The sequence below is a fragment of the Cheilinus undulatus genome, linkage group 12, assembly GCF_018320785.1.
Source record: "Cheilinus undulatus linkage group 12, ASM1832078v1, whole genome shotgun sequence".
Taxonomy (NCBI): domain Eukaryota; kingdom Metazoa; phylum Chordata; class Actinopteri; order Labriformes; family Labridae; genus Cheilinus; species Cheilinus undulatus.
In genome coordinates, this window is record NC_054876.1 from 26,493,583 (window position 1) to 26,514,311 (window position 20,729).

General features: G+C 37.3%; 1 protein-coding gene across 4 annotated transcripts in view; it reads right to left on the reverse strand.

The window, feature by feature from the left end:
• The window catches only part of gabrg2 (gamma-aminobutyric acid type A receptor subunit gamma2), an 80,465-nt gene that overhangs the window by 31,391 nt on the left and 28,345 nt on the right, over nucleotides 1-20,729 (reverse strand). For all 4 annotated transcript variants that reach the window (XM_041802140.1, XM_041802139.1, XM_041802138.1 and 1 more), the window contains exons 4-6: nucleotides 20,455-20,675; nucleotides 17,216-17,298; nucleotides 15,074-15,211 (exon numbers count right to left, since the gene is read on the reverse strand). In XM_041802140.1, the coding sequence (XP_041658074.1) occupies nucleotides 15,074-15,211; nucleotides 17,216-17,298; nucleotides 20,455-20,675 (442 nt within the window). The remainder of the gene's footprint in view (nucleotides 1-15,073; nucleotides 15,212-17,215; nucleotides 17,299-20,454; nucleotides 20,676-20,729) is intronic.

Here is a 20,729-nt window from a genome sequence, read left to right on the forward strand (position 1 = left end):
AGCATTGTCCCAGCATGAATATTAACAAAGCATCCTCTCATACAGATTCATGAGGAGATTCATTGAAGGAAACGTATTCACAGCTGAGGCAGTTTGGAATTAGATTTCAGTGCGGCTGTTGCTAGAATTACTAATAATAGGCCTCTGATAGTTATAAAAACTATGATCTATTAGCATAATATGCAAATATAAGCACATACAGCATAATGACAATATTGATTGACCTTTGTTTTATAACCTCAATAACATAAAAACAGACTGAAATGTATCAAAGGCTTTCCTGATTCAGGAAATATGCTGTACACTTTCATGTTGATGTTTTTAACACTGCGTACTCTGCTTTGTTTGAAGTCTGGAGTTTTTGCCTCTTATGAAACATATTAACCCACCAAAAACAGACTGTTCCACCCCTGCTCTATTCTTACTTCTTGTAGTTAATTACTTTGAAGCCCTAGGCTGCAGAATATTACACAAGGCCAATAAGCTGAGTGAGAAGAATAGCTAGGACCCTCACATATAACTTTAGAAGTCTTTATTGAGCAATGAGGGCTTGGCCCTAAGAACAATTACTCCACTGAGTAGAATCAACTCTGAACTGATTTTAGCATTAATGTCAGCTCGCTGTGATTCATCAAGAGGAAACTGTTGAAGTATGGGTGTGTATGCAGAGCTCAGCGTGGAGCCCAATTCAACAAACTACAGCAATCCTATTTGTGCACTTTGAGATTTTATCAGTCATTTATCAAACATAAAAAAAACAATTACAGAATGATTGTGTATTGTTAAGAATTGCATGTTTGCTCTTCAGATGCTCATGTAATTAACTGTACTAAAAACGCTTCCATGCGTTCAACACAATTAAGCTTTCTGTCAGTTATGGACAAAAAAAATCATGAGCCATCATGCAGCTGCATTCATCTCGGATACCTAGTGTGATCTACTTTCCTATCTTTCTAATAAAGGAAAAAAAAAAACCTTTAAAAATACAAAGAATGTATCACTACTGATGTTTGACTATGTTGTTAAGATGAGTTTACTTTCTCTTATCCCCTAATGTATTCTTGTATCAATGTATTTTGAACTTTTCTTTAACTTATTTTTACATTTTAGTGTTTTGCCTACATTTCCAAGGCAATTTCCTAAACGTGTTATTTTGGAATTAGCACACATTTTTGTTGTTGAATGACATGTTTTGTTGTCATTCTACTTTAAACTAACCTTCGTAAGATTTATCTAACAGCTAAACTGTCACAGTAATTTTACTTTTAGTGATTCTGGTATACTAAGAGATGATAGATTTGTTCTTTCTCTTCACTAAGGTCATGAATGCAAGAGTTCAGATTGAGTTTACTTCTCACCTGACACCCATGTGAGGTCCAAGTTAACTTCATAATAGTCAGAAAAACCCACAGATAAACCAGCTGCTATAACAAAGTTCAAACTATGATCAGTATGAGCGTCATTATCAGCTGACCTCACATAGCTGTGTTCATTTTTTTTTGTTTGTGGTATTGGCAGCTATAACGTATCTCTAAAACTTAAAAATTATACTAAACTATACATTATACAGTATAACTATACACTATATATTAAACTATACTTCAACACAGATAAAATTAAACTGAAAAGTTGTAAAATATTATCAGAGACCTTAGAAGCCTGCTATGCTTATTAAAATTATTTTTGGGGCTCTTGGCCTTATTAATATGGGACAACCAACAAGACACAGGAAATATGAGGTAGAGAGAGACCTGTGACCAGTGTGTTCAGAACTCTAGCTAACTCTAATATGAGAATATTGTTTCCAAATAACAGCGGCACAAGAAAAAGTCAATAACACAAACCTTAACAAACTGCATCACTAAAGCAGCAGTGACCTGTATAGAACTGGCTGAACATCTTTTTCCCTCTCTCAGTTTCTTAATTTTCTTATACCCTTGCATCTCTCCGCCCCACGGCCTCCATCTTTGTCTACTGGCAACTCAACCAAAAAACAAGAGCGAACAACAGCCTCGCTTGTTTACGTCCACCGGCTCTCCCCATCCTTCTCTCTTTTGCAAATTAGATGGCTTTAATGTTGTAGTCAATATATTCAAGTGCCCTAGTTTATCATCCTGAACTCGTTTCATAACTACACTTGTGCTATGAATGAGTTTGTGATCATCAACAAGATAAAAAAAGGCGATAGAATCAACTTAAGTAACCTCTGCTCTTTGATTTAAGTTGAGCTATGTGGGGCGTCTTCTCTTTCACATAGTGTAGTACTCTGTTTTTTGACCTTCAGTCACTGCCCTTAATCTATTCCTGTGTACTTTTTGTTGTGGCCCCTAAAAAGAGGAGCAAAAATCCATCCACAACAGAGTGAGGAGTGTCGATCTGACATACCACAAAGAAAGCAAAGAAAATCTATTTCTCTAAATATGACCTCCACTTCTTTGCACCACAGGCGCTCTTTTATATGCAGGGGGTGGTTGAAGGGGAGCGTTATTTTCTCAAACAATGTCTTCTCCTATTGCCTTTCAACAGTCCCTGTTTTCAGGTTTTAATTACTGCCTTATTAGACTGTCAAACAAGAAAGACAGAGAGAGATCAGCAAGGAAGGGAGAAAATAGGGCACAAGAATACACCAGGCACAAAATATGTGAACATCTCTTTCCATGAGCTGTGTGGGGGATGAATGGAGCAGACACTGAATATGAACGCCGTTAGTATAAAGTGGGATGGTATGTCTGCATTGAGGACAGGTAGAGTCAATGGGGAGGAGCATAAATTGGTATTTAACTTCACAAAAGGAAGATTTTGGTTGAATCTGAGCATTTGTCCTCCTACTCCTGCCCATCACAATTATCAACCAGATGCAAGGGGGAGAAAACACAGATGGACAGAGAGAAGGGGGTGAAGGAAGAAAGTGATTAGAGACAGTTACTTAAATACCAACAGAGGTCCTCTACTCAGCATGTACTGTTTCTGTTATACTTCTACATTTTTTTTTTTTTTCACAAAAAAAGGGGTGAAAGTCATCTGGAAAACAGCTTCAAGGTAATTTTGCTTTGTTTAACCCTTTATAGGACACTCACTGAAATATGAAAATCAAGGTCAACTAAGTGATCATATGGTTCCTCGCCTGTTTATGGTAAAAAATAAAACAGAGTGTTTGCATATTTAAATGTTAATAATAAACACATAGAGTCAAATTAGTTTTTACTTACACATTAAAAGAGTCATTTAATACAAAATTTTCTAAACAAGGCATGGTGAGGTTGCCTTTAGATTTTGACCTCTTTTAGAGGAAATACATGACAAGAATACTATACAAGTAATGGTGATACCGCCAGTTTTATCTTATAATTTCAATAGGAAAACTAAAATAATCCCAAATATTAAATAACTAGGTGAATTTTAGCAGTGATGAGGCTCACAATTTAAGAACTGATTTACAGCATGAAAGTTTAATAAAATTGTTACACGGTTGTAAAACTTACTAAAATCACATATATTTTACTATTTATACCACTTATTTTCTTTATAATTCCACCAGACAACATGAAAAAATAAATGTCTAAATTAATGATGCAAATATAAGGCTCACAGTAAAAAAAAAAAAAAAAAAAAAAGATATAGACCACATAATTATAATAATAAAACTCTTATAATGTTATAAAATGTTATAAAACTTTGTCAAGTTTACCACTGGATCACTCTTTAAACTTTTCCAAACCAGTGGAAACGTACAACTGCACTAAAGAGTCCTGTTATCCTACATTTTAATAAGTTTTTTGTCAAGAAAATACCCTTAGCGTGGTGGCTAGATGAGTTATCCATATGTTTTAATATAGACAACATTTTACAACCCTAAAGGGGCATATGTCCAGACATGGTTCCTTTAGTTTTTAAGCTAAAATTTCTGTAATTGCTTAGAATCTTACATAAACAAAACCTACCATGACATTTAGCTCTACTACTCATCTTTATGGTGTTTGAGTTTCATTGACTTATTGTGGTTAGTTATGATGTTAGGGCCATTTGCCTGGGACCAAAAGAGATGTAAAACTGCGTTTTTTATTTTTTATTTTTTTCTTTAGTTTTGGAGGAAACAGAACGTTTTAGACACCCTTGGCCATTTGTGATTGGTCTGATGGTGTGATGTCACTTTCTGTGACATTGACTGATCTCCTCTGATTGTTTGGGGCCAATCACACTGCTTCTAATGTATCACAGAGAGTTGGCGGGAGGCCATGGAGGAAGTCAACCAAAGTGACAATGTATGGTTCCTTACCCCACTAAGGGTTAAATTACTGTTTTTGTGTACAGCATTAAGTCATAAATAACCTAATATGTACAGACTGTGCTAAATCTCAATATACCATTGCATCTGGTGTACTATTCCCTTTGATTATGAGCTGGTTTGGATTCAATGCATTAAAATCAGAGCATCTGTGAAATACATGATACAAAGATTACAGAGGACTTATGATGCTGCCATAGAATTAATATTTGGACAATTTCCTACTCTGTATGTATCTACATATCCCTCTTTACATGGTGGATCATTCTGAAGATGAAGAGTTACTCATCAAAATAATTCATGCAAACCAGAACAATTTCACACAATATGCCCTGGCGTTCACAGGTGTTTCATTTGATCAGGGATATAATGTCTCCGTAACAATAAAAAAAGTATTGGCATTTTGCTGTTATTGCTTTTTGTCTCCCTCCATCTTTTTCTTGATTAAACCAGGCAGGTGGTGACAAGCGTCCTTGTCTCTGTAGCAGCATTCTTCTTGTATTCCGAGGGATTTGATAGCATTTTTCCCCTTTAATTTGCTTTGGATTTCTATCAAACGTTTTATTTGATGTGACGGTTACCACAGTGCCATTTGGGGCTTTCACAAACCTCCTGACACTGAGACAATATTGCCACACGCATGTCCCAGTCCTCTTTTGAGTGGATTTACTTAAAGGAACAGTGTTTCTATTTGGCAGTGCAATAACATCACAAAAACAGTATCTGTGAACTCAACTAATCCTTACTTCTGACTAGGACTGTCCCGACACTGGAATTCTGAAATTCAATATAATACTCAAGAAATCAAACAATATTGGTACCTATTTCATCTCCATGTCAACAAAAGTAGACGTCTTGGACATCTAATACTTGGTATATGTATTGCAAAAAGTTGCAAACAAGCTTCAGAATAAATATGTAAACAAGGCAGCTATAAATAAAAGTATTAAAAAATTGAACATTTTGTCATTCTTTACCAAACTCTTGATGTTCATCTGTCTGTAAGGCTCATTTTCAGGACAGCAGAGAGGATGGAGAAGAGAAAGCTCCACTTTATTGATGAAAAATAATGTCTTTCTTCTGATTCTTTCCCTTCTGTTCATGTTGCTGCAGCAGGATTGTATCAATTCTAGTTGTAAGAGTGAGTAGGAGTGCAGCTAAGGATTAAATTATGGTCTAAGTCTCCATCCATAGCCTAGAGTGCCTAAAGATAGCAAAACGGCACTCTGCCATGCTATAAGGGAAATCCTTTGGCTTGTCAGAGAGTGACTGTGCTTACATGAGAAGTTTATATATATATACTGTATATGAAAATTTATGACAAGCATGAGTCTTCGTGTATTTGTTTCGCTGACTGTTTCCGCTCGTCGGGTCACTTCCTTTCAAACACACTGCCTCCAGATTCGCCACATCAAAGACTCATCTGCAAACTGTGGAGCTCCGTAATCGGGAGAGGGCCACTGATGTGTCCCTGGGCTTTCTCCACTCAAACTGAATCATACAGGCCGGCGCACACAGACAACAGGGCTGCACGCCATGGCTTTTGGAAGGTCACTCTAAGAATAGCTTTCAATACATAAAAAAAGACTGGATCCAGCAAAGAGCACGCTGAAATGTGCATGCAGGCAAATGGACACACAGGAGCATGCATTAATTCATGGACATGGGCGCAGGCCGAAGCACTCTGAACACTGAGGCACACAGATATGTTGCACCTCCTGATGCATGGGGCGTCCATTTGTGCTCCACTAAGAGGAAAGAAAATCAACCATCTCATGTCTTACTTAACAGTACAAACTGGAAAAGTGAAGCTGGTTACAAAACCAGAATCAATTCCCACAATGCTTAGAGAAAAGGTCCTTGCCTATATGCTTGCTCTTAGGTCATTTAATACTCTTCTATTCTAGGAGGATGGTTAATGACTACAGATAGATCTTTGTGATAACATCTGAAAGTTCATGCAAATGCATAAAGTGACTGTGGCATCAGACAAAAAGACAAATCATCCATTTTCTTCTTTATCTTGGTGTTACCATCACAATATGCCCATGTTACCTCCTTTTTATCCACCAAATACCTGCAATATGCAAAAGTATTAATTTTGATTGAAGATTGATTTGATGATCACAAACTTATCCATTCTGGAAAAAAGTTCAATGTCAAATAATGTAGAAATAAAATGTCAAATAATGCAAAGAATGTAAATTGTTAGCATGCAAAGACCGTTTTTCTTTGTCACAAGTTAACCGATCAACTAGGTTTTAAATGCTTTGCTAAGACTGAGCAGAAAATAGTGCTATGAAGATAAATGGTGTTTTCCTGCTTCTGTATCCTAATATTTTAAGATGGAAACTTATTAGTCCTTATTTGATCGTGTATATAAAAATGACCAAGTCTTAGTGATGTCATCCTGTGGTTTCTGAAGTGGATTTTGAAGCCCATCAATGGAGGTCGCTGTTTTGAAAATACTGTCTCATACAATGCCTGATTAGTGTTTCTGAGTCAAATCCACACCCTAGCATATGCTGTGGGTCCTTGTAGTCCAAGTAGCCAAAGTGCACATCCTCAAAAATGTAACTATCTTGCAGTCTGCAAGCTCTATGATTGGTCTGCTGGGTAACACTGGTCGACTGCCAGTCCCTGCTTGTGTTGTCTAGAGGTCTAATGTGTTTACTCAAAGGGGGATTATTGGCCACAAATGGCAGTATGAGTCAAATCTAGTTGATAACATCCAATATATATTTCATGTCAATGCAACATTAGATGTCCCAGCTCCTCAAGACCCAAGCCAGACTCATGTGTCTGCTTGTTGCTCCCTGCTAATGAGTAAACTCATTTTGACATACATTTCAGGTTTAAGAAATGTTGTGATTTGAAAATTGCAGTAGAACATATTGTAATTTAATCTACATTTCAATTGACTACTCAGCCCTATTCTCAGTCAACAGGATAATGGGCAAAGAGGTGCAGCTGAAGCAGGCCTACTGCCAGCATACCCCTATAATTAAATCAAGACTAAATTCTAAAAGAGAACCATCCCATGTACAGTGTGAGCCAATCATAACATGAGCTATTCTTTTTTAACCGGGCTGTGAACATATTTATTTCTGCTGCATGGGTGTGTATTTTACAGCCAGGGCTTTTGTAGCCAGCATCATGAGAATCCTTACAAAATCCAATTTATTTGCACTTCCACATTGGCTTCATTTTTTTTAGCTATAAATATTGCTTCTCTGTATATTCCTCTGTATTCCAATTATTGATCTTGTAATTCTTTTTTTAATTCAAGCCACTACATTTTTTTTACATAATGAATAATCACTTATAACTCTACAAAGCATTTTTAAAATTTCCTGTAGTTTTCCAACCATTTGAATCCTGCTAGTGACGTTAACTACCAACTGAAGCTCATTAAGTTGTCTTACATAGTTAAACATTCACAAAAATATAGACCCATATACATTAAATCCAAACATTTTGCTAAGAGCCTCACTAGCCCTCTCTGTAATGTAAAATTGGTCTCATTTTTCATCATTTTTACCTCCTTGCCTGCTTCTATTTTGTGTATGCCCCTTCTCTGTTCTCCCTTTTTTTTCCTCTCTGCCCTTGTCTGCACTCTGATGATCATCCCTGAACTCCAGCCTGGCAGATGGGTGAGAACACAGCTCCAAGCATCAAGCTAAACCAAGTCACAGAGGGGTTAACTTCACAGAAGCATCAGCTGTGTACCTAGTGCCTCTGCTGTCCCACATTCACCTCCTCTCTGTCTCTTTTAGCTTTTCCACATTCTGTCTGCTGCTCTCCTCACTTGTCATGGAGAGGTGAATGTGATTTTATATATATATATATATATATGTACTGTATATATATATATATATATATATATATATATATATATATATGTACTGTATATAAAGTCTATCTCTGAGATTGTGTGATTGGATGAAAATGTGTGTTGTGTGTGTATTTGGAAGTTCAGGTATAGGCTTCCAGGCAGTGCAGGCAGTCCTGATGTGAAGTGACATGTTAAGAGAGCAAGCCTTTGGACACAGGCTGAGGGAGGAAGGAGAGAACAAATAAAAACAGACATCGCCTTTATAAAAAACTACAGCGCCACTGGATCAAGGCAGCAGATGGCCACTCACTGCCCCAGCCCCCTTTACTGACAATATCTCTAAATCATTCTTTATTCGTGGAATATTTTCTATTCTATCCATTTTCATTTCATTAAAAAAAAAAAACTCATTGTGTATGAGCACAGATGTGTTAATTTGGAAGAGCACGACTGAGATAAGCTAACCCTAAGAGACACTGCCTTGTCTCAAGCTATGAAAGAGAAGCTCCTCTTCTGACTACTTGCCTCAGTCGTCAGGATCAGGCCAATTCACCTGTCTGCTTCGCTTACTGTTACAAATCCCTCTGTTGCCTCATCTGACCCGCTTTAACTGATGGTGATGCAGCATAGCGCTTGAACTAAAAAGAGTTGTTTAAAAGAATAACTGTATCTAAGTTTAGCCTTGAAGGGGCAGGGCAAAGACACAGAAGCCTTTAGCTGGCAGGGATTCAAAGTCTTGCTTGTGGACAATGCAGAGATGTACACAGCAGAAGGAGAGTTTGGCCCCTAGGGTCGCCCGGTTGGAGGACAGTCGCAAAGCTCTGCACTCTACACGGAATAAAATGTTGTTCCAAACATAATTCTTAGGTCAGTGTACTAATACTTTATGTTTCCTATTACTGTTTAAGCTTTTTTTCATACAAAAAACATAACCTGAACAATATGCATGTCACTTTTTTATAAGGATGCACCCTTTATAGTTCAATACTACTTAATTTAATGTGGATAACAGCAAAAGAATCATTCGATTATAACATGGATGATGCAGGATAAAATGTAATAAATATTTGACATCAGTTAGATAAACTCAGCAATGAAATTTAAAAGCAGAATTGCAAATGCATTGCAAACATGTTTATTTACTAAATGCAGGATTATAAGTATCTTGCGGTTTTTCAATGACACATTTTAAAATGATATAAACTGAATTATTGTAACAATAATAGTATAGAAAAGTACAGCAGCTTCTGATCCTTTATATTTTGACCAAAAGCTGCTGCCTCAAGCAACAGAGAGTGAGCACTGTCTTAACAGCACACATACACTGGGTGTGTTTGCTACTGAAAGATGGCTGACTAATTGCATGTATTGACAGTCTGCAGGAGTTTGCCTGCAGTTTCTGGTAACTAAAGACATGAAATTGTCCCATATTTGGTGCCCTGGTCTTCTGATGTTGTTGCTGTAATATCAAAACGGGTATAGAAAATGTTTACTCTTTATTAGAACCATATTTAAGGAGTGCTTTCCACAGGATTTTAGGAGACTATGGTGGGGTATCCCAACTGTCTAAGGGGGCATACTACCCTGGGAGAAAAATTCTGACATTTTTTTACTTAAATGCATCAATATTGCGCACTTTGAGGGCAAAATTAACTTTTCAGCCCATGACCCAAAAATAAACGTGCCAGAGAGTGGGGACCCCCACTGTACCTGAAGGTAGTTGAAGCCCAGTTGAACAAAGCTGTGCAAATTCAAGAATAGTCATGTGCATATTTATATTTTAAGGGTTTTTTAAACATTACTTTGATTTCAGCATTAATCTCACAAAATTAACATATTCTTGTTTCACATTTAGCTAATGTTGTGCAAATATCTGTGTAAAAATGGGTCAGATATATACAATTTGAAATCATCTTAAAATATTCTTTGTTTACTGGAAGGCATCTGGCAACCCCCTCTCAGTGTCTTGCAACCCCGAAGGGGGTCCTGACCCCCACGTTGAGAATCATTGGTCTAGATAATTGAGTGGAAAAACTACTGAAGTTTAAAAATCAGGTAAGTGACAGCCTTAGTTGTAGTGCTGTGAAGTTTGTTAGCTTCCTGTTACCTTGGAGAAATTTGTGGTTACAAAAAGTCATAAACAAATAGACACAAAGCAAAATGTCAATTGAATGAGGTGGTAAACCAGAATAGTCTGAATCACCAGTAAAACTTGTTTTTAGGACTTAGAATGTTTGCACACAAAAAAATAGGAGCCAATAATGACACAGCATTTTTAAGAAATATTTATGCATTTCCAGCACACCAGCTACCAACTACAAGACAGGTACTTGAGATGACTGTGTAATTATAAGGCCCTAACTGACTGCTTTTTGAGACAGATGTTGTGTTCATGAATCACGAAGCAGGTCAGATACCCAAACTGACTGCAAAATGAGACAAGAGGTCTCTTAGCCACAGTCAAGGTTCTCTGCTCTGACAAGAGAGCAGATGGCTGTTGGTGGGAATAACAAACCAGATCAGAGAGAGAGAAAGAGAGAGAGAGAGAGGATGCTGCGAATTCTCCACTCCAGCTCATCCTCCTACGCAGATTGCCTTTTCATGTTGTCTCTTGAAAACTGTTTTGATTAAAACAAAAAAGAACATTTTGTTTTTTTTCTTTTTTTTAATCACCTTGCAACAGAGCAGTTCAAGCGTTTGGTTGCACAACGCACATGTACACGCCAAAACCCCCCTGCCTCCCTGAGCGTGTGAGCCTTACGTTGAAGTGACACTCTGTAGAATTGGGGCGAATTATAGAACGACTGGGTGAACTCAGATACTCCCATGGCTATGATGTGTTCCAGTGCATACAAGCGTGTTTCTGTGTGTTTTGGCTCCTGCCTGGGTTGTTAGCCACCCATGAAAACTGAGAATTAAATTCTCATTTATGTAACCACATTCAAATTGTACTGTGATCTTTCTAATCTTAAAACCTGTATTCTGGGGGGTTTATGCTTAAAACTCCTATGAGGGGGTTTTAGTTGGTTATGAAACAGACTAAAATTAATATGAATGACTCTATATGAAATAAATAACCAACAAGGCTGCAAGTACAACTTAGACTCCTCTGTGTAGTCATTATTAATGCCTGAAACAGCTGCTGTGAGGTAGGTGTCAGTAAAGTGGCACACTATTTACTAAGAGATGCCTTTCCCACAACAAATATTCTTTATGACTGAGACATCTGATGGTTAGAAGGTCTACACATGTACAGGAAAAAATAAGTAAAGAGACAAGAAGGCAAAATCAACACATATACCGAAAGTCACTCATAGGAGCTTCAAACCTTGGAACCCTAAGCCAGGTTTTGATATTTTTGGTCTGTCTGAATTTTCATGCCTGCAGAATCTCAACCCCTTTGATTATAATAGAGTTACAGGGATGTGAATCTCTCCTTCTCAAGACAATTCGATTTGATTCTCGATGCACAGACTACGACTCAATTCACTGACGATTCATTAAAATAACAGGTGAGATTCATGAGCTGCCGTAGTTCTTAATAGCTTTTCTCTTAAACAGGCAGACATTTCTAAAGTTTTCCTTCCTTCATATAGTCCACATGACTTTTTCCTGAGGTGCAGAACTGTAACTGGAAGACGTTTAGGTGACGACCGATGAAACACATCAAGCTACCTAGCGAGCACCCTGGTGAACAGAACTCTCATTTAAAGTTAAAAGGTCACAGCGGGTCGCACGAGATTACAGACGCTGAACCAGAACATGGCAGAACGGGCTATGAAAACAAGCAGCCGAGCCTCAATTGACCAATCTATAACATTAAAACCAGTCCAAAGATCGGTTCGTGCTGCATTTTTACCGATCCAGGGCTCCGCAGACCAATGCACTTGGACCGCTGACGTCAAGGTTGGTTAACCGATCCCTATCAGATAATCTTTACACCACTATAGACATTGATCTTTTCACTCTTTTCACTTTGACTACCAGAATATGTGTGCTACGGTGAAATCAGATGAATGTAACAAAAGTTATATAACCAGAAGGACCAGGAAAATAACTAAACGGATAATTAATCCCAGAACTTTATATAAATCACACCCAGCTCAACAACGACCAAGCCTTTTCATATCAGCGTTTGTTTCCTTTTGCCATCAAGAGAAGAAATGAAAGTATGCAAACACAAAACCAATTGACATTTTGCACACGTGATATTACAGTGCGTAAAATGTGCATGAATTCCATTTTAGGAGCGCAAATGTCTTCTTTTCATTATTTGGGCCATAGAGGACTATTTTGCCAACATTTCAAACTAGGCAGATAACTATCTTGACTCTTGTTGATCTTTGGCTGGCCCTCATTGGTTGATACCAGCAAGAAAAAAACAGAAGAAGAAACTTTTACCAACAGGCTAACAGGAAGTGGTTGTCTTTTACTTCTGGTGTCAAAATGGATGACAGATAGCAACACTGTGAAGGTTTTCATAGTCATAATATCAAGAATTTAGCAATGTAGATTTTTAGTAGTGATGATGAGATGAAGCTTCATGAAGCTTCATGAAGCTTTCCAGCAAATCGGTTAAGAAAAGGGTTCATGTCTCGAGGCTTCATGTGCACACAAAACCACCTGCAGGCCAAAGTGTATAAAACAGGCAGCTGTGATCTTTACCACGTGTTCTGTGATACACTGTATTATGTGTCGGTATCAGCTGTTTGGGAATTACTTTGAATAATGAAAAAGATGTATGACTATAATTTGTTTATATCAATAAAGTGTATTTTCTAGTAAGTTTATAATGACTATGCTATATTATATGCATGTATTATCATAATAAACATGGGCGTCATATAATATATATTGAAGGCAGTAGGGGTAATATCCGTGTTCTGTGTCACTTTTGGGAAATGGCATTGGTTTAACCGTCAAACTCACCAAACTAACCAAAATATACAAACTCAAAACTACCCAAAAATCTCCTCTCATAACCACACATTTTTGATGGAACCCGTGGGATTTATATTGCTGTCAAACCTCAGCGCAAAGATCTGAACCACTTGCTGAACCGATCACATGGTACAACCAGGCAGTGAGGCTTCAGATGTCACCAATGACATCACTCATGTGAAACAATACAAGCCTTGGTACGTACATCGTGGAAACACTTACTATATTACTCAACACACGCTTCGAAGCATTGGAACAGCACGTAAAATCACAAATTTTTAGTATGAATGTTCTGAATAAACACCACACTTTATGTCTGGATTCTAATTGTTCTGGAAGGGATATAAATGCCAGGAGCCGGCTGTAAATTGATAATACGATAAGCTTCAAATCACAGTTTACTCCATACATATGCATCTTATGGTTCCTGAGATACTGTAAACAATATACCTTAAAACACAACAAAAGCTGAATTCACACATCTTTCACTCTGCTACTCCCTTTTCAACTGGCTAAAGATTGTGCCTCTCACTAAACAGGCTTTTAATGTGAAAGGAAAGCAATACACTAAATGACTAGTCATGCTGAGCTGCAAATCACAGTAAGAATAATGACCCTTCTGTAAATGTCTGATACAATAACTTTACTTCAGTAGCCTTCCAGCCCACAGTATCTGCCAAACAGATGAAGCACAGCCAAAAAACATCCATTCACTGCTGATCAATATGCACATAACAGAGAGATTAGAATGAATAGGATAACTTATAATAAAAGGAGATTGGGTTGAAGCATAAAGAGAAAAGACTGCCACCTTCACCCTGATGTTTATAGAGGATGTTCATCTGCTTTTCCATTTAAAGTATTTATATCGCTTCAGGTTTTATCCAAATAAAAGCCAAAAGGGCTGTATGTCTTTTAAAGTGTTCTTACAGTAGGATTTATAATGGGTCTTTTACTGGTACAATAGAGCCTTATTATAAAGGGTCAGTCATTTACTGTGGATAATGCAGCTGCTCTAATGAGAATGAATTATCCTCTGGCAGGAGTTAATCTCAGCAACAGTTTTTTGGAGTTACACCACTAAGAAGTGCAAAAATATAATTTATTTGCAAAGCATTATATGTATTACTCAAGAACATCTCATAAGTATAAAGACACATTAACAAATGTGTGCATGCAAGCATAGCTATCTTGGCAATAATGTTAGTAGTGAAATCAACTGTTTTCTTCTTAAACAAACATTCCTATATCACATGAATGAAATCAAGCCAGCATTAGCTAGACTAATGCCCAATTTATACACATACATCCAACACTAACATAAAAAAATACAAACATTTCTGTTATCTTGGCAATAGTGTTTGCTTTAAACATTTTATGTGGAGAATTAGAGTGCTGTTAATTTGAGACTTGAAGAACATTTGCAGATATGGTCTACCAGGTGAGGGATTTGTGCCACTTGATGTCTCTTTTGCCAGCCTGGTCCTCAAAAATATATTTTTCCAAATGCACCCCATTTGATGACGCAGATTTTTGTCATTCAAATATTATACAGTCACTCCTTCAAAAGCCTTAACAGGAAGGTTTTGATTTGTAGTCAGAAACTGCACTCCATAGGCAAAATAAAACCAATCACATTTAGCATTTACAATCAGAGGAGTTCATGGTTCAGCCTGACTATAATAATATTCCCACTTAGATTTTCATTCATGAAATTCAACTTTATCATCACATTATGGCCATGCTATCTGCATGCTGTTTCCTCCGTCAGATTAAATCTATCATGCACTGCATGAGTGTTGCGCAGGCCGTATTTGGCTGCAGCAGTCATGTGTTCCTCAGAACACTTCACACATGATTGAAAAAACACAAGCAATGACAAACACAGGATGTCACTAGTGAAGAGCATGTGTGTACAGACTAAGGGAAAGTTTTTTTTTTATACAAAAGAGCCTGAATAGTAAAAAAAAAAAAAAAAACAACACAAAAAAAAAAACAGCTTGTGTTCTTACCTGAGACAGTCCTGACAATCTCTGAGGTGTTCCTCAGGCCCACGAAGGAGAACTGGTAGAGCCTCCAGGAGCGAATGTCCCCAACCTCAACTGAGCTCCTCTTCCACTTGTATACAATCTCCTCCCTTGGGTAGCCATCTGAAAAAGGAAATGATGGAGTTACACAGGATTTGTTCAAGCTTATTTTGAAGAGGAAAGGAGAATAGAGGACAATGATGGGTGAAAAATGCCTGTCATAATGTTCAAAGACTAACATTACTCTCTTTTAGAAAAAATCTTCTTGAAGTATAAAATTATATTGAAATATATCTCTTTTTTTTAAACAAAACCATAGAGAACTTTCTGTTTTCTGTAAAAGTAATACATACACCAGCAAAGTCCACTAGTTTGCAGATAAACTGCTTCATTAACGAAGTATTACATAACAGTCTCCAACATGACACGATGAAAAATTATCCAGTCCATCTGTGAGGAGGAAATATCTTTTTCTGCCGCACTGATCTGACTTAAAAGCAACAATACTAAATTGATTCAATGCTGGCTATCAGTTTAGTAATTTTATTACCTCACAAGGCTGCTCTCTGGTTGTAGGATTCATATTAACAGTATTACTTGTATGATAGTAATTCACTTAGACGGGCAGATGCATTATTATAATCAAATCGTATTTGTTAGCATTGAGTTTTTTTGTCTAGATTAGAAAATAGCGATAGTTGACCTTCTTTAAGACTAAAAGAAAATCAATAGGGGTCCAGCCTCCTGCTCCTGTGAATGAACAAGGCTAGATATTTCCCGGTTCGGGTGTTAAAGTCTGAATGTAATGATCGTCAGCTCCTTCAGTTTCAGTCTAGTTCTGTGTAGTGATGAACCCTGTGCAGCTGGTGAGGGACAGACTGGCTTGAATAATGCACATGAAACTTCCTCAGTGCAAACTTTAAGTGGCTTTATGACTAAAGTGCTCCCAGACATCCAGTAATGCTAAACCTTAAAGGGGAATGGAATGGAAGGATCTATCCTTTCTGCCGGTTTACAGTGAGACAGACTTACATTACAGCCTGGACCTATTATTGATTCAAGTGTCCTGTCAGGAAGCTAATGTCATAAATTCACTTTGGAAGTAGTTGTGCTGTCTGTATCCAAACATTTTCTGGGTAATGTATCACATGTCCCTTGTCTTAACAGAGTTTGATGGAAACCTGTTTGACCTCAGTCAATTCAAGGAACAAAAGAGGTTTGCACTAGAGACCTTCAGTTCTCTGAATCCTTGTGGCACGTGCTGAAAAAATATGCCGCGTGATAAATTTGCTGCTCCGCCTGCTGCCTTTTGAGATAGAGCTCATGTGCTGTACATCAGGCAATGTTCAAAGTTCTTCAAACATCCACGGCTTTCATCAAATTTAAATGATTGCCTCTGTTCCATTTTTAGGCCTGCTACCCCCTCTGTTTCTCTTTTCTTGTTGCTCTGGAGCTATTTAAGAAGCATTCTCTCTGGAGAGTATCCCATGGTGCATTTCTCTGTAGATCCATAGAGGCCTCATTAGCATAACTTACCCCCCAACCAGCCAGCACACAGAGGGACTGACTCATTTGGACTTGTGTCACTTTTTGAAATGTCTTTTGGAGCAGTATTGACAAAGCGCAGGAGAATCAATCAGTGCTTTGCCTTTGGTCGCATTAGCAATGAGATATCTATTATTAAAGGCCTTTGCTGAATGTCAGAGCATAGCATGAATGAGTGAATGAATGGTTTTATAAATGTTTTTGTTCACGTCTTTCATTTTGCCACACATAGACACATTTTCATAACCAAAGTGAGCTTTATTTAGACCGATATAGCATTGAAGCTACATGTGGCTATGGTATTCTACACATACTTCGCATACATGCATAAATTTGTTTAGGATAAACATGACATGAATGTTTGCAGAAGATTACATTGCCCCAAAGGGAATTCTAAAAAAAACTATAGCATGAATGCTTTAACACTGCCTGTTGCATAATTATTCCCAATGTGATGTCTTTGTTAGGCTCATATGTTGCTTTATATCACCAGAGTGTCTGTGTTTGTGTGTGTTTGAGATGAAAGAGAGGAAGAGAGGGAGGGGGAAGACGGTGGGGCGTCACCATATGGCCAAAACTTACAGCTTGAAAACTCCAGGGGACATGAGTGCTCATCCATTGGGAAGTTGTTCAGTTTAAGCTGGCACTCAGCGTCGATTGTCAACCTGCAGGGACACAATATTTACATCTCAGTTGCCTTAGTAGAATGGGTAAGTGTAAAAACAAATCCTAAGTGACATCTCAGTTTATTAAAAAATAACAATAAACATGCATGACTGGGTCAAATAGACCTGACTGAACCTCTAACCTTATCAGTATTGACAGAAGGAGTTATTAATTAAATTTCACTCATCTAAATTGATGTTTTTCACACCAATATGCCCTTCTTCTTCTTTTCACACCTGAGGGACTCTGAAGGCAAAGTCATTAAACTTCCCCTTAATGAGAGAATGACCTTAAACGACTTTACCCATCCGTGCACACGCGCCATTGTCATGTATCATTGTCCTCCCAATCACAGCGGTCATCCTAATTAACCAGTGGTTACATTCTGAGTTCCTTAACAAATTAATGAAGTGGAGGGGTAGTGTTCTGCATAGAAGAACATCCATCACGGCTTGATTGAGTCCAGAGGAGTTCACTGTCTCTGCTATTACCACTGAAGATATACTGTGGTGTCAGTGTAAATGTCTGCAGTATTTATGATCTCACACTAAACATGGTAATAAGCATAATTAATAACTCACTTGCATATACTCTTATATTTACAAATTTTAAAGTCTTTTTTTAAAGTATTGTATGATAAAACAACATCAGTGCTGTTGGAGAGTAAATATTAGCAGTGTTTTATGAGGCTGGTCCAAGGTCCAGACATAATCATGCTGTTATTTAGTAAAACAGTGCAATTTCAAATTTTTGTTGTTTTAATTCAGCAGCTCTACACAGGACATAAAACAGTAAGAGATTGCACTAGGTAATAATTCTGTTTAATTATGTATTTTTCCCCTTTGCAGCTTGACAAGGACTGGATTGTTGCCATGCAAAACAGAGACTTTCTTGCACTCTTGAACTTCTCCCTGTTAAGACACTCCTTCTATTTTTTTAATTTGTTATTTTATTAATACCAGCTGCGTTAATCTAGACCAGTGGTTCTCAACTGGTGGCTCGGGACTCAAAAGCGGGTTGTGGAACTGCTTTCAGCAGGTAACGAATTTGTGCCTGAAAATAATAGTGGCAAAAAGTCCATAAAGTACCGAAGCACTGGTGGACATACACTCTTACATTTTATATCAGTGGTTCTCAACGGCTTGGGTATCAGGACCCAACACCCCCACAGTCACGCAGACGTGAGGTAATTATGCACTATTTTTGGCACATGATAGCATGAAAACAAAGCTGCATATTGCATCATTTGATGTCAATAGGTCAATCAAAACAGGAAATACAATCATTTGAATTCAATTTAAAAATTTCATTTACAAATGGAGTACAGTGTTCCATGCTGTACAAGACCGACACTAGTAAATTCTTCATAACTTGGGCATTTCACTTCTTTTTTTACAGAAAAAAAATGATATTTTTACCATCTGCTCATCATTCATTTTGCAAAAATGCAATCCATGTAATTTTATTCCCCTTGTAATTGTTTACTTAATAGTTAAAACTGTAAAAACATCTTTGATACCCAAAAATGATACCAAACATGAGCATGTTAAACATTTTCTGAGTGATTTGTAGAGTCAAAAGAAGATTATTGACAAAATGGCAAAAAAATAGCCTGTGAACTAGTAAGAGATATTGCGAAACAAATTTGTTAAAATTTTCAGCCTTTCAAATTCATTCAATATAAAAAGTAAGAGTTTGGACCCGAAATGGAGCACAACGTACATCACATCATAACAGAAGTACATATATGTTTTTTACATTATTCTCCTAAGACAGCATGGACCTTTGGTCATTTCTCTGGGAATTTCATGGTTATTTTGGAACAACCAGCTTTGTTATCCAGGAAAAAGAGAGATTTTTAAAAAGTAGAAATCTTGGGACAATACTGAAATTAACTGGTCATCAACAAACATATATCCAATTAGGGCTTCCATACATAGACTTTTTTGCCACATTATTTTCCTGACACATGTTCACGACCCACTGGGTCCCAACATATCAGCTGGGGATCACTGTTTTATATTACTCTGTTTTCCCATAATTCTGAAGCAAATTTCCATGTTTCTGCAATATTGAAATTAATTTCTCTCCTTTTCTTGGGTTAACATTGCTGATTTTCTCATAAAAACAAGGCAATTCCTCAAGATATTTGGAAAAGATGAAAAATGTACACATTATCATGGGAAAATTGAGTAAAATATGTAAAATAAGTTGATGTAGGTACATTTGGGTGATGATTTGTCACTTAAGAGACTGTGGTGAGAACCAGCTGAGAACCACTGATCTAGAAGGACAGATTGCTGTTAGTATGTTAGTTTAAGGTATTCAGAGCACACGCTATAAAGTCCCAGAGCTGTTGTGCTCTTATCGCTTCTTGACAAATTAGATTACATGCTCAGAAGGAATTTTTGTATAATTACAAATATCATTCAGTCATGTGATTACTTAACCAATCATTTTATCATTTTTTGACTCTCAAAGAAAGAATGAGAAATTAGAAAATCTGGCAATATTCCTAAAGCCATTCTGTTCACATCTGTCTAAAGAAAATATCTGCTCAAGCAAAACAGATAATCAGACTAATGAATACCTGCAGTAAGGAAATCAAGAATGCTCCCCTTAAGATGGATAATTCATGAAGGATAGCCTAAAAACATCTGTTGAGGGCAGTGTTCCCCTTTCACTGACAACTTTCTGTCTCATCCAGTGGGACAGGGTTTCTGCAGGCTAATTAATATCAAATTTAAAATGCTGGAATTTAAAATGGCTTGGGGCCTTTTTCTGGATTATCAGTGCAATGAATCATTTATACTGATCAGCGGTAAAGTGCTGGGTACTTAAACAAACCTAAACGGCTAATTGTGGTGGATATTTTTATTGTTAGCCTGCGTTTGTTTGACTGTTTGTTTTTTCAGCTGAATGAATATTGCTTATTTAATTCAGTTTGAATTCCTCAAGTATAAAAGGATTTTGTGCTACATAGCACTGAGATTTATAACAGATTATTTAAAAATCCCATTTTAGAATAAAATCATAGTCACTAATACAAAACTCCCCGCCTGGTAATCAATCACAGAGTGAATCAGAGAATTATAAGATTTATCTGTGTCAGTTCTAATATCTATGAGTCATTAAATGTCTTCCTGTCTGTTTACCTGAGAGTGTATAGTATCCGACCATCATTCCAGATCCGAAGCATTCGATTGGGTGTGGTAATCCAGTGGGCATCGGCCTTCTTGGAGTTGCGGAAAAAAGTGTCTGGGATCCAAATCTTCCCGACCATGTTGCTGTTGAGACGCAGAACCTTCATCGTGCTGTTGAATTTTAACCTTCTGTCGTACCAAGTCTGAGCAAAGAAGATGTCGATGGTGTATTCCTGAGTAAATATTCAGAAAAAAAACTTGATTCAGCAGATTGGTTATGTTTAACT